We start from the raw sequence: 13,862 nt of genomic DNA, 5'->3' as shown, positions 1-13,862 counted from the left end.
GGGACCATCCCGGCAGCGACCCGCCGCACCTCTCGGCTCCCACAGCCCCCTCCCCCTCACCCCGGGCTGCGGAGCCCTCATCCCGACGGAGCCTCTCCATCGCGATCGGAGCCGTGCGAGGCGCTGGCAGCAGAGGGGGCACGCAGCCTCGCTCCTGCTAGCTCCTCGTGCCAGACGTTTACCTTAGGGAAGATCCCGGGCATCGGGCTCCGAAACGAGGCGGTGCCGAGCCTGTCCGTGAGCTCCCGCTCTCCCTCCGGCCGTCCTGAGCGCAGCTCCGCCGGAGGTGCCGTGGTGGAGAAACCACAGCGCGGTGAAACCGCGGGCACGGTCAGTAGTACCGTGCTGAGAAAGCCACAGACACTGCAGCGCTCGGTACGGTTAATGCACGCGAGTTCAGCAAATACAGCAAATGCCAGCTGCTGAGAACCTCCAGTGAGCACGACTATATGTCCAATCAAGCACTAAGAAATCACCCTTCCCTTAAACAGACTGAAGCTGAGTGAAACCACAGTGAACACGGAGAGAAATTAATTAAAAAATATTTAAAAAGGGAGAAGCCAACAAATGCTTATCCCCCTGCTCCATCATTAATCTGCATTTTAGTTTTCCATTAGGCTTAACTAATGCTGTCACCTACAACACGCATCAGTGGGTTCAGCAAGGGAAGTAGAAAATTCCCAAAGATAAAATGCTTTGTGTACTAAGTGTTATTTAGCAACATTCATCTGTTTTCTACTCGGTATTTAACTTAATTGCATAAAAATAGTCACAGTAATGAAATAGGTGGCACTTCCTTTAACAGCTTGCTACTTAATGACATCAAAGCCCAGTGCCACTGAAATCCACACCCCACTGCCAGTTAATGAAGGTCTTAACATGAAAGCTTCTGCAAAGAGCAAAACCAAGCTGCTGACAGGAACAGGAATGGTGCAAATATGCTGGGATCCGAGATCACTAGCACATACCCACAGCACAGCAGGCAGTAATGATTATTAATTATTTAAGAAAAGAACATAAGAGCTCCAGCATAAGCCGAAAAAATATGCAGAAGCATTGCTCTGGGATCCTCCAGTTGGATTACTGCTAATTAGCACAATACAGGAGTCCAAGTGAAAGATCTAAAAGCATCTTACACTAGTAGGAGCGTATAATTAAGCCATCATTTGCATCTTTGCAACAGTATGATTTTTCTTACAGATAACATCATATAGCATCAATTTAACACCCTGCATTTATTTAGGAAGGGTTAGCAGAGAGAGATCCTATAAGGCTTCCTCTAACCTTGGAGAATTTTTGATTTATTTTCTTAACATTAAGCCTAAATCAGCTTCCACCCTACCTTAGTTTGATATGATCAAGCTCACCGAGAGGCTCGGCTAGCAAGCAAGGTGACATCTTGCCACTGTAGCAGTTACTTATATCATCCTAAGACATGATGGATGCTCAAGAGACCTCTTAACTCCTAGCTCTGCAACAGATTTAGTAGAATATTGCTGTGTCTCATGGGAATACACCGACCTTCACAAAGCAAACAGAAGACACAAGAGCACTGCACATGATCAGATCTATTAATTTACCAATGATCACCCTACTTGCCTCCACCACAGAACGGGACCAGTAGAGCTTATCAGCAGCATGGGGAAGTTAGGAAGCTTAACTATCTAAAGGCTAAGTGTTTATAACATTTTTACAAGTATTGCATAAAGATTGGGTATTATTTGATAAAAATCTAACAGATTAAGTGGACTTTTATTTCCAGTAGCTTTTAATCTCTTCTCTTTAATGAGGCTGCTGTTTGTTTTAGTGAGCCAGAACTTCATGAATCCTTCACTGAATCCCTGCTTGATGTAGAAAAAAAAGTATCTTAACTCACTCTGTCCTTCTCTGATCTCAAATTCTTAATCAGCTCTGCAATTCCTTTAGGAATCCTTTACCATACAGCTGCTTCCACCCTCCAAGTCCCTCTATATTTTTCGGTATCTCCCTCTCATTATGGGCTTCCAGGAGCATCTGTACACACAAGCCCTGCGTTCACTATCCATCTCATTTAACCACATGCAACAGAAACAAAAACTCTGTTTCTCTGGGAGATGTGTATTGCACCCCATGAGGAAACTGTTTTTAGTTTGGAATCCTTTTTTCTTTTGGTAATCTTTTATATTTCAGACTTATTCTGACCATCCTCATCCACCAAAATCATGCTCTGATGCAGAAACAGCAGAATTACCTGAAAATTAAATGCAGTTCAACCAATCAACTCTTTGCATACTTGGGACACTAGAATAAATGATGTAGGGTCACAACAATCACTTGAAGCTTCCACGACTAGGGGCAAACCTAAGTTGCATGGGTCGGAGAAAGCATACTAGAAAAATTAAAGAAATGGTTCAGCTGCCTTAGTTACAATATTTAACGTTTCTACAGCCTGTGTGGTAGGGAGGTACACAGAGATATTTCAGAGGGATAGACAAAACAGCCTTACAGTGTCAAATAGCCTATGACAATCTTGGTTTTTTTTAATCCAGACTTAGTTTGTGTGGTAAGAAACATTCTCAGGTGCTTATTTTATTCAAAGCCAAAAGAGTTCCCAGATCAAGTTTGGTATTTAAGAAGCTGCAGAGCGCACTCCCTTAAGACAACATTCCAGAACTTCATTTCAATCTCCACCTCACAAGGATATTAACTGGACAATGAAAAGTTATTTACCCTTACATTAACAATTCTGTCTGAAGGATTTGCAGGTGGTTCTGCCTGATGGTTTTCAACGCATCTGCCATTATTACTGACCAATTTTTGGAGGCATGTTGAAAACACGATCCTAAATATTATCAAGCAGCAAACTATTATGAAAGCAAGATGAAAAGAGAAGTCCAAGATTAGAACTCATTTTAAAAAGAAATCTGCTATTAAATAGATCATCAGCACATAAGTGTGTTAAATTACGGTTGATATTTCCATGCATGACACAGCAATGCCTTACATATATTTATACCCACTAACCTTATGTCTATACTTCCTCTTTTAAGACCTTATTTTAGAAACTACTTATTAGGAAACATTTTTATTTAGCCTAAACATATCTGACAGGATATCTTTTCAGATGTTTTGAACACCAGCAGCTCCCACTTGCCTGAGGTGGGAAGCTTGGATGTTTAAAAGTTACAGGAGAGAAATCTTGGGCAACATAAACTCCAGTAATTCTCCTCTCTCCCTTACAGGCACAAAACCCTAGTAAGTTAAAGTTAAAAAAACAACCAACCAACCCACCCAAAAAAACCCTCCAAACCCTACACCCTCTAAACAAGACAAGGTGTCACATTTTCCATGACTCCTAAAGAAAAACTCCAATATGAGCACTCCTATTCCTCTCTGTTGGGTAGCTAATCAGCCAGAATTGAAATAAATGTATATCTCCCCAATAGAAAAGACTTCCCCAGAACTCTGTAAGAATAATAAATATTTATGCAAATGGAGAAACTAACAGATGCCTGCAGGGTGACTTTTATTTCTTTACAATGTAAAAAGTGTATTTGTCCTTATATAGGAAGGGAATGGCCATACTGGAAATGAACCCAAATGGTTATACTTTAATTTGCCTACCATTTTAGTTGCTAATGATACACAGCCCTAAACGCCTGGTCAATAAGGTAGCATTAATACAGAATTCTCTATCAAGATAAATTTGATTTTAACAGACAAAGGAAATACATAAGATTTCTTAAGAGAGCCCTTAGTTCATCATGTTACCTTAAGACAAAGATAAGTTGCTACTTTTCCATTCAAGATCAAAGAAGGGAAATAACACAAGGAGACAAAGACAGAAGAAAGAGAGACAGAGCATTTGAAGCTTCAATTTTCTCTCTAACATTTTTTCTTTTAGATCAGTACAATCACTAGATTCACCCTATAGAGAAAGAAGATTAAAACAGGGAGGTTGTATATGGTCAAAAAGAACTCTGGGCTACTTTTCTGATGTGTTTAGAGCTACTGTACTTTCCAATTCTTATCTCAGAAGTAAAATGATAAACAAAAAACAAAGCACTTTTAATCTTCAAAGCAATGCATGATCAATAACAACTTCACAGCCCTCGATATTCAAGTATCATAATCTGTATTTTACTCTAGCACAGAAAGATGTGTAGAGAACAAGTGATCTGCCTGTGTCTAATGCTGAGCTGAGGGTGGAACTCAAACATCATGAGCTTGTATGTGATGACAAAACCAGGCTTTCATTTAGAGTTGTTCTTTTGTTACCAGTTTTCATTTGAGCAGATGATTATTATAATAAATAGATGAAGGACTTTTTTTCCAGCCCTAGCAGAAATATTTGAGATGCTAGCAGAGGTACATCCCAGGATTATTTGGAAAAATATTTAGCACAGCACACCAACTAAATTACTCTGCCTCTGAAATGAATCGAACTACTTGGAGCAGGTTATTTAAATAACAATTTTCTAGGGTCAACATAGGAATAGCTTCATATTGGCAACAGTTTCCCTGTTAAATCACATTCATAGCCATGGCACCCTGGGGACATACCCAGCCTCTGGGTCAGAGTTATGCTTTCTGCACCTTCACAGCCTTCGAGAAGGGAAGTCTGGCCTGGCATGCTGAATCCTGCAGTAACATTGGTCACCAGTCTCAATCTCATCTTTGTCCATCTAAATCACAAGAGATCTTTTCAAGAGCAAAAGGAACACAACGTTAAAAGGATACAGTCAAGGATCAGTTTAATAGGAATTTTACAACTGCCTGCAGTACAGAAACTTTGAAAAAAATCCTGAAATATTTGCAAATCAATAAAAGGAGTTTCTCGTGGAAATGTACACCTCTCAAACTACAAGGAAAAAGATTTCCATATCATTATACAGTAAACTTTCAGAGATCTGTGGGAGCACTGAGAGATTTAATTTACATACTAATGCTGCAAGCAGGTTGGGGGGTTGGGGGGAGAACAGTTACTTAGCACCAGTAATGAGCAGAAAGGAAAAGAAGGCAGCTACAGTCCCCATGGACTGTTTTGTTTTCAATAATTTTAGACTGTCTAATAACGCCTTTTAATCAGCTGCTCTCAGCTATAAAGCTGCAATCAGCCTTTGTCAGAGAACATAATACTGCCCCAGACAGGCAAATAGTTCCAATATAATGGACAAAAGACCCCATCTAAATAAAAGCTTCTTAAAGAACAAAGGAGAAGAAAGTTCCATCAATGAAAGACAAATTATGCTGTCTACACTGTACTATGTATCCTTTCATTTTTAAACCCCTACATTTCAAAAGGATATCTATTAAAGCAAAATACACTCTAAAGCACACAGTTGCTGGTTTACTCCAATCCTAGTTTGCAAATAAACTAACTTATTTATAGGGTATTTATTCCCTACAAGTGCCATCTAAATAATGACTGATGATGTTAATTTTCTGTTTACAGTCTATGCTACACACTTAGTCTCTAAGTGACTACCACGTGACACCGAGATGAACGCTGCAAAAGGCTACCAAAATTTCAGACTATTTCCATTCCACTCAGTTTAACAGCAGCTCTCACTGAAGCTCAAGTCCAGCTATAAAAGCCTAATATATATATGACTGACAGGTAAACCACAGATGTTCTACTCCATTAAACACAGGATGCCTCACAACAGTGGGTCACCTTCACTAGACTGGAATGCAGGTCCAACTCCACTGTTGCCCAGCCCAGCCACGCCACCATAAACTGGAACTGAATCTACCCAGTATTTGGGTTTAAAAGTTGGTTTATAAACCATTACTAATTCTAAGATTTCAGTATCATTGTTCTAGTGCATGTATTTCTTAATTTTTAGAATACAAAGCACTAAACAAGATCACTTTCTTCCTAGGAATTCTTCTGATCTTTCCAGTATTATCACAACCTTTTTCTTTCCAGCAAGAGACTTACTGTGATGGCAGTTAGCACATTTTACAGACTGGTTCAGAAACATGCCCAAAACTTAAAATAAGATACCTTGTCAAAAACCATACACAATCACTAAGCCAGCACAAAATCTGTTGGTCCTGAAGGTACACCTATTATCTTAGCAGTACAGGTCAAAATCTCTGTTCAACCCCTTTTTCAAATCATTTGCTGGAGAGTCAATCCGTGGCATTTGGCTACTGTACTTTTGCTCTCATTTAAGGAAAAATAAATGTATCACTTAGAAAATGCAGATAATTGGTGGAGTTTAAGCAGCAAAATGGTCTCCTCTTGAAACACTTCTGCCCCATCTTTAGGGAAGGGGAACTGACTGTATCTGTGACTGGCAAGTCACACTTTCTCTGAGGGGTGCCAGATAATAATAGCACATCACACTCGCAGCCAAACACTCCTTTTGCCAATGAGATTTCATAACGCTTCCTTCACTTCTGAAGCTCTGCAGGAAGTGCTAACTCCCTGTTCAATCATAGTCCAAAGGACCCAAAACTGTCTAATGTTTGAACTCTTTGCACAGAAATAGAGGGAAAGTACTGAGGTTTTATTCTTTTTTCTTCCTTTATTGCTAGAAGCTGTCTACTTTTCCCTAGCTAGTGGTAAAAGAGGCAGGGGGACAGGTATGAAATTCAATTAAGAAACTTTCTTTTTGTTTTATTCTTCATTTTTGAAAAAATCCTTAATGGAATACAGACTTCCAAATTAGCTTTCACAAAATCCTGGCAAGCACTGAATTAAAGTGTGAAGCAGCCAGTACTTTAAGAACAAAATCCCTAATACTGATTTTACAAAATATTAGTTTATTTGGAAGTTGCACACATATCTAGAGTCCCAAGTAGTTTCTCTGCGCTCAGAGATAAAAATTCAACAATATGAGGTTTTAAATCCTCCTGCTCCCTCAGATGATTCAGGATTCTCACTTCTCTGGGGAAGTAGAGACCCTTCCTTCTCCACAGCACCACCATCTGATAAACAAACTGAACAACACTTGCACTAATCACATAAAGAGAACTTTTCTCCCCCTTTTAAAACGTGTTTCTACTTGCAAGCTACTTCATGCCATTTCAGAAATATGGGGAAATAACGGTAGCATGTAGTTATACATCCAGAGCCAAAGTAAGAGGTCACAAAAAGGGCTTCTCCTTGCCAGTTCCTAGCAATCCCCTGTCACTTCAATACACGAGGTTAAACTACTCCAGAAGCCTCCCTACAGGGCTTCCATTGTTTGTCAATCAAGGCTAGGACACAATGCTGTTCATTCATAGGCACAGCAAACAAGCAGCTCGGGGCCAGCGCTCAGCGTACAGTCTCACTTGGGTTCTTCTGCAAACAGTTTTTAGAAAGATGGAGTTTCAAATAAACTCTGTCAATTTTTCAAAGCTTCAATGCATTCCTAGTACAAACTACTTAGCAGGGAGTCCAGAAAAAAATTAAGACAATTTGAGAGCAATGTGAAGAAACACCCAAAAAAACACTCACTCATCAGGACTGCTCCTGAAAAAGATCTGCTTGCTACAACCACATGCAAAAAGATTAAGTTTTAATAGTTAGAGAAATACACACTCAGAAAAGTTCCAAATAGCTGATTCTTTCCAAAAGCAGTCATAACATGCTTTTGTTTTCAGAGTGCCACTCAGTGTTCAGCCTAGGAGCTTATGTTACTAAGGGGTACAGACACCAGGGTTCCAAAGTGCACTTAAGGCTGTTTACTTCATATCTTCTGGTTAAGAACCCAGGAGGTTTAGGGTTTGGGGGTTTTTGTTTTTCTTTTCTTGTTTTCAACATGTTAAAAATAGAAAAAACAAATGCAAAATGACAGAAGTCCAATGCTGCTGATAACTGGAGAGACACAAGCCTCACGCACCTCTTCATTGTTTTGCTTTTTCTACTTCGAAACTTGCTAGGGCAAAGACTTTGTCTCCTGATCCTATGAGAGGGAAAAGCATTTTTCAGTAAGTATTAGCAGAAATAGTGAATTTCCTTATACACAATTTAAATCAAGCAAAACATCTGAGATCAAAAGAAATCAAACCTACATGTTGAAAACTAGAACACTTCAGATAAATAAAAAAGAAAAAAAAATAAGAGACTTGGCTTGACAGGTCTGCAACCAGTCACGTTGTCCTGGGTCTGGCTGGGATGGAGTTAACTTTAAACACAGCAGCTCTCATAGTGCTGTGCTTTGTGCTGGTCACCCCCCCATGTTCTGGCTGCTGCTTAGCAGTGCTGGCACAGCCTGGAGGCTGTCTGGCCCCCAAAGGCCAGTAGGCTTGGGGTGGGCAAGGGCTGGGAGGGGACACAGCCAGGGCAGCTGAGCCAAACTGCCCAGAGGGCTGGTCCCTACTACACAACACCACACACAGCAAGAAGAGCTAGAACAGAGGAGGGGGGGAATTTGTTATCAAGGCATTTGTCTTCCAAAGGAACTGCCACACATCCTGAGGCCCTGCTTCCCAGAAAGTGGCTGGACATCACCTACTGGTGGGAAGCAGGGAATAAATCTTTGTGTTTTCCTTTGCTTCTGTGCACAGCCTTTGTTCTTCCTTATCAAACTGCCTTTATTGCAACCCACACGTTTTTAATTGTATTTTCTCCTCCTGTGCTGCTGAGAAGGGGGAATGAGAGCACAGCTTGGTGGGTACCTGATGGCCAGCCAAGGTCAGCCCACCACACACACACACACACAGAGCTTCTAACAGAGCATCCTTTGGAACAAAAGGGTTCTCACCTTGCCTATGCTATCAGGAGGAGGTGTACCAAAAGGTAGGGCACAGAGACAGTTTATTTGTACCTTGACCTAGTCTGAAACAATCCTGCCATTCATAATTCTTTCATCACAGTTCCAAGTGTAATGCTAGAATGAGCTGTTGTGCTTATTTAATGCATATTGTAACCGAATTTTTGGTCTTGTCATTAGAGTTAGACAATCCTGGCAAAAAGAGTGCTTTAAAGCTGTATTTTGACAACGTGCCAATAACTGATGAATTCTCTGCATCAAGCAGAGGAAAAGGCTCTCCTGAAGAGTCATTCATTACAAAAAGATTGTGTTTAACTGTAACAGCAGTAGCTCTGCTTGAGACAGGCCATTCAAGCCTTCAGCATTATGGGCAGCACTTGACATTCTATGGCACTGGATTTGTTTGCTGCGTTGCTTTTTCCTCACGCACAGTGTATCAGAGTTTCATTGTTAATAGAACAGAAAAATGTAAAGCAAAATTTACTGCATGAACCTTTTGTTCCTATTTTCTTTCCCACAGTGGAATCCCAGGTATTTCTGTTAATCAGTGTTCAATGAGGCAGAGAAATTGGAAGTTATGAGAATGAAAACTTACCAAGGTCAGTGGAGACCCTCTCAAACTGGCTCAGGGCTGCACCAGCATTTGCTGACAAGAACATCTCCTCATCTGGAGTGAGCTAAAACAAAAAAGGCCACAGCTGTGAATTTAGTAACTTAACTGTGCATATTCCCACCACCTACATAGGCATACACATGATAGGTTACAGCAATTGTTAATTTGCAGTTTTTAAGTGGCAGTATTACCTAACATATTAAAAAACATAGTAAAATTGTAAACTGCTCCCCCTACCACTGATTTTTTTCCTCAGTGGTGCCTGTTGGCCCAGGAAGGACAGCACAAGCAACATCAGACATGCTTCTACAGGCACCATGAAACTTCAAGCTGACTTCCAGAGATAATTTTTGATGAAAAGGTCACACTGTACCTCTGTACCAACCCCATGCAAAGGATGACAATTACTTTTTTTGTCATGTGGTCAATACAGTAATGAGCTAAGATGTAACTTGCTTCATCTCATCTACTGAGGAAAGGGAAAATATGCAGTCACTACCAGCTTTGACCATGCTAGGAGTAAATGGCCTAGAAATGGTTTTCTTCTTTTAACAGAACATTTGCACATGTATATTTTGTTTCTAGGTATGTGCTCTGATGCCTCGTGACAGACACCCATAAAATATTTACAATAATGAAGTAGTAACCTACTTTTGGAAGGTTCAGATATGCAGTTAAAACTTGCTCATTTCAGTAGCCTCAGATACATATATCCTTATTAAAGCACAGCCTAAGTGTGTCAAACTGTCCACAGTGTTTGTGTCAGTTTATTAATTAAAAATAGAAAAATCAGGTACTTGCATTCAGAAGGATGATGGAATGAAGGGAACAGTATTAGTTACCTGCCTTTGCTGTGCTTTGTAAGCTAATGTAATAACTACTTAACATTTTGCAGTTCTGTGCAGAAAAGCATGTAATACTTACCATCAGTTTTACATTCAGAGCAGATGTGAACCTACTACCCCAGCAAGTCCTATGTGAAGTACATTACTGATCATTTTTAATAAATAAAGAGGTTATGTCAAAGTGTGGTGAGGTCTGAAGTGATCCAAGGAACTCATGCCAAGAGGACTAGGTATCTTCATGCATTCAGCTCATAATTTTTAACTAGCTTTTAAACTTATTTCTGAAACAATTTTTTTCTCTGGCAGTCAAGCAATAGACATCTTCTGAGGGAATGCATTTGCTAACACAGTCTACTTGGAATGCAGCTCCTGTAAGTACTGCACTTGATCTTTTCCATTACATTTCCTAATAAAGTTTAAGTACAGAGATACACAGCAACCCATTTTCTTTATATGCCACCAACAAGAAAGAAATAACTTCCTCCCTCTAGTGGTAAAAGCCAGAGATTATTCTACCACTGATGTACTTGTGAAGAAACAATTCATTTATCACTCATCTCTCCAATTTATTCATCCTACACCAAGCTGGGTATTATCACCAACACAAAAGTAAGTAAAGCTCAGTGTATATGAGAAGTCTTGGATAACTCCTGCCAGGTGGATAGGTGGTAGTGAGCCAGAAAAGGACTGTTTGTAGCTTTTATGGATATCATCAACATCATCCACTTACATGTGACACATTCCTATGACCCACCAAAGAAAGCATTTTAAGCAGAAAGAGCCTTACAGAAATGTACAATATGTTTGGTAGTGAGTGTTTCAGAAGTCATTAAAATGGAAGGACTAGAAAAGCAAGCTGCATTTTACTATTTGTTTATGAAAAAAAGTTGCAATTTCTTATTTTAATAATTTCAAATTCCTCTTCAGTATATAGATAGAGATCTCTGTTCACCCAACTGTCAGACCAACACGTTACCTCCTCGCCAAGCTTTCGGAGGGCAGTCAGGATTTCCACTTTCTGCTGTGTGTACAGGTCTCGTCCCAGCTTCCCAACCATCAAGTCTCGGTCCATCTGTGTCCCAGGGAAACAAGTGAAAACAGATAAGCTTCCTACTAGTTTCACTCAGTACAAGAGCACAAGAAATGCAACAGCATAAATATACCATCAGTAAGCATGTTATCCATGGAGGTAAGGCACAGAGCTACCCATCATTTAAAAGATGGTGGTGAAGTTTTTCTGAACGTTCTGCAAATACCCTTTGCACCTGACCATAGCATTCTTGATTTCTCCAGACTTGAATCTCTTTTACTCAAAGACTGCTATTTATTCAGAATTGTGGATTCACATATTACTGACACATGGAGGAATCACATTTCATTCCCTTTATCTCAGGTTCAGTCTAGATCTCTGAAATATCAAGTGCACTCTCCAGACCCTCAGTACAACCATAGATGTGTACTCTTCAGATTTTCTACTGGCAGTTAGACTCAGTTCACTATTTGCTAATCACATTTTTGTTTTGAAGCAACAATATAGAAAATAAATCACAAAATACACATTGTTGTCCCCATGACCTCAATACACAGTTAAAATTCTGAAAGAGAATTTGTCTATCTCCTTATGATGCTGCCAATGAGTTTTCTAACACACTTGGTACTCTGCTTGCAATTGCTACTCATTTAAACCAGCCTAGCTCAAAGAAACAGTTTTTACAGTAAAACAGAAAACTTCACCTCTGCCAACCTTGTCCTCAGTTGCCTTGGTTGTTTCTTTGCAAACATTCTAATTACTTCTGGAGTTTTAAACGCTTGGCTGATGGCTGCTTGTATTGCCTACAAGGAAAAGAGCAAGAATGACCAGAACTAATAGGAGTCAGAAGCTATAGCTGCATGATAAGATTAATGAAGGCTGGAAAGCATCATTAGTATCCTCTGTGTCATTTGATACAGAGAGCTTTTCTTTCTTTTGCATAACCATGGAAATGAGATTAAAAAAAAAAATATGACCTTTCTGCAGGGCATGAAAAATCCACTAATCAGTGAAACTACACTTGGAAAGAGCTGTTAAAACTTTTCAATACATCCCAGGTCTTAATTTCTAATAATTTCCAATATCTTCCTGACATTAGCACATCACAAATGGATGTGCTGTGTTATCTTCAGGAGTTCTAATGCCCATGTTGATGATTACAGTTCTTCTAAGGGTAAGCAGAATGTAAATGAGGAGGTAACATCTCCTACTTGTATTGAAAATCCTTTATGGAGTATCAAAACTATTAAAATTAAATCTCATCACAGCCTTTTCATTTGGACTGGTATCAATCTGCAATAGGAGCAGAGAAAATTCTACCTTTACACTTTCTAACAAAGAGGCGTGAACTGTATTTCTCATGATATATATTGTCCTGGATTATCTGTCACATCTTTTATATTAATTTGTATTATTTTATGTTATTTTCTAATATTAAGCTTCTGATATCTCTAGTCTCTGCAATTTCCCACATTTTTTCCTACAGTTATGGTTACAATTCTTCAACACTTTTTTCTTCTTTTTAAAACGAAGAGATCCGAGTTGTCATATGTACACATATATTAAATAATAAAAACGTTAGACACATAGTTCAAGTTTTCACACATGCCTGTCTAAAAACCATAATAGAGCCTCCTTTATCTATTTTCTGTTTCACTGAGGGAATTACTCTAGTGAACTAGCAAAATGTGAACTATTTTTAGTAACACATCACCCTTACCAGTTGCATCCCGCTGAGCTCATCCACCAAAGTCATATCTCCAGACATAATCTTCTTCAGGGAGTCATTGATCTCACTCAGCTGTTCTAGAGTTTCTTTCTTGGTCTCTTCATACTCATCTGCATCTAGCTCCTCTCTAAAGAGGATTCAACAAGACACATTTTTACTACCCAACAGAAATATCCTACCTCATGTAAAACATACATCTGCAAGAATACTAAAACAAAAAAGCCACAAGGCTTTTGAAAGGGATTGCTTTCTTCCACCAGTCACTTAAGAAATACACAACCATATAAGAGGAAAGCATCTGTTTTTATTACCTGCATTCCTCTAGATCTTGAAGCTGCTGCATTAATCTATCCAACTGCTCTTCCAAGTTTTGTTTTAGTTTACTGGTCTCTGTTGTTCCTCTTGAAGCCATTTTCTGTTTGCACATGAAAATTTTAAGTTGTTACATGACACTCCTAGGAGAAAGAACATTTTGTGTATCAACAACCTAAAAAGGTGTTTTAAAATACTAAGGGAAAAAGTGATACAGTATCTTGATGATGGAATGTCAAAACACCGGGAGATGCTTGCAGTGGAAATACAGAAACGCTAGGCTGAGTCTCCAGGATTGTTATCTTTGTAGCAAGAGACAGTTCACCAGGGTAATAACTCAAACGGCCACAGCAGGTAAGAACAAACAACTCTGAAACCAAGTACCAATTACTGAAACACTGAGGCCTCGCTATAGGAAACAACATTCTACTCTTCAACAGCCTGTTGGGAAACTATCAAACAGTTTCACCCTAGATAAGCCATGACAAGGCAGATAAGCTCATCGAGACAGTAACCCGGATGCAGGTGTTTGAAACGTGCAAACCCCTTTCACAGAATCCTCAGCTGTAGAAACCCAGAGCGCTCTAGAGGACATCCGTGCTTCCCGGGGCACCAGAGCCATCAGCAGCCCGGCGAGGGCAGC

The 13,862-nt window shown here is 39.6% G+C and overlaps 1 protein-coding gene across 1 annotated transcript; it reads right to left on the bottom strand.

Moving 5' to 3' along the window:
* Positions 1–7,477: 7,477 nt before the first annotated feature.
* Positions 7,478–13,368, bottom strand: LZIC (leucine zipper and CTNNBIP1 domain containing). The gene is made up of 6 exons (XM_008941086.1): positions 13,219–13,368; positions 12,899–13,034; positions 11,883–11,981; positions 11,125–11,220; positions 9,286–9,367; positions 7,478–7,880 (listed from the first exon to the last, which is right to left on the bottom strand). The coding sequence occupies exons 1-6, from the start codon at positions 13,332–13,334 to the stop codon at positions 7,822–7,824; spliced, it is 588 nt and encodes a 195-aa protein (XP_008939334.1). The 5' UTR covers positions 13,335–13,368; the 3' UTR covers positions 7,478–7,821.
* Positions 13,369–13,862: the final 494 nt, after the last annotated feature.

The sequence above is a fragment of the Merops nubicus genome, unplaced genomic scaffold (genome assembly GCF_000691845.1).
Source record: "Merops nubicus isolate BGI_N331 unplaced genomic scaffold, ASM69184v1 Scaffold38155, whole genome shotgun sequence".
Taxonomy (NCBI): Eukaryota; Metazoa; Chordata; class Aves; order Coraciiformes; family Meropidae; genus Merops; species Merops nubicus.
Note: the sequence above shows the minus strand (reverse complement) of the source record. Positions and strands in the feature narration are given on the sequence as shown.

Coding starts and splice junctions, on each gene's coding strand:
- LZIC (XM_008941086.1), bottom strand. CDS start 13,334: ATGTGCAAACAGAAAATGGCTTCAAGAGGAACAACAGAGACCAGTAAA. Junction 11,221..11,882: donor TGAGGACAAGGTTGGCAGAG/GTGAAGTTTTCT, acceptor CCTGGGACACAG/ATGGACCGAGACTTGATGGT. Junction 9,368..11,124: donor TCCGAAAGCTTGGCGAGGAG/GTAACGTGTTGG, acceptor TTTTTGTTTTAG/CTCACTCCAGATGAGGAGAT.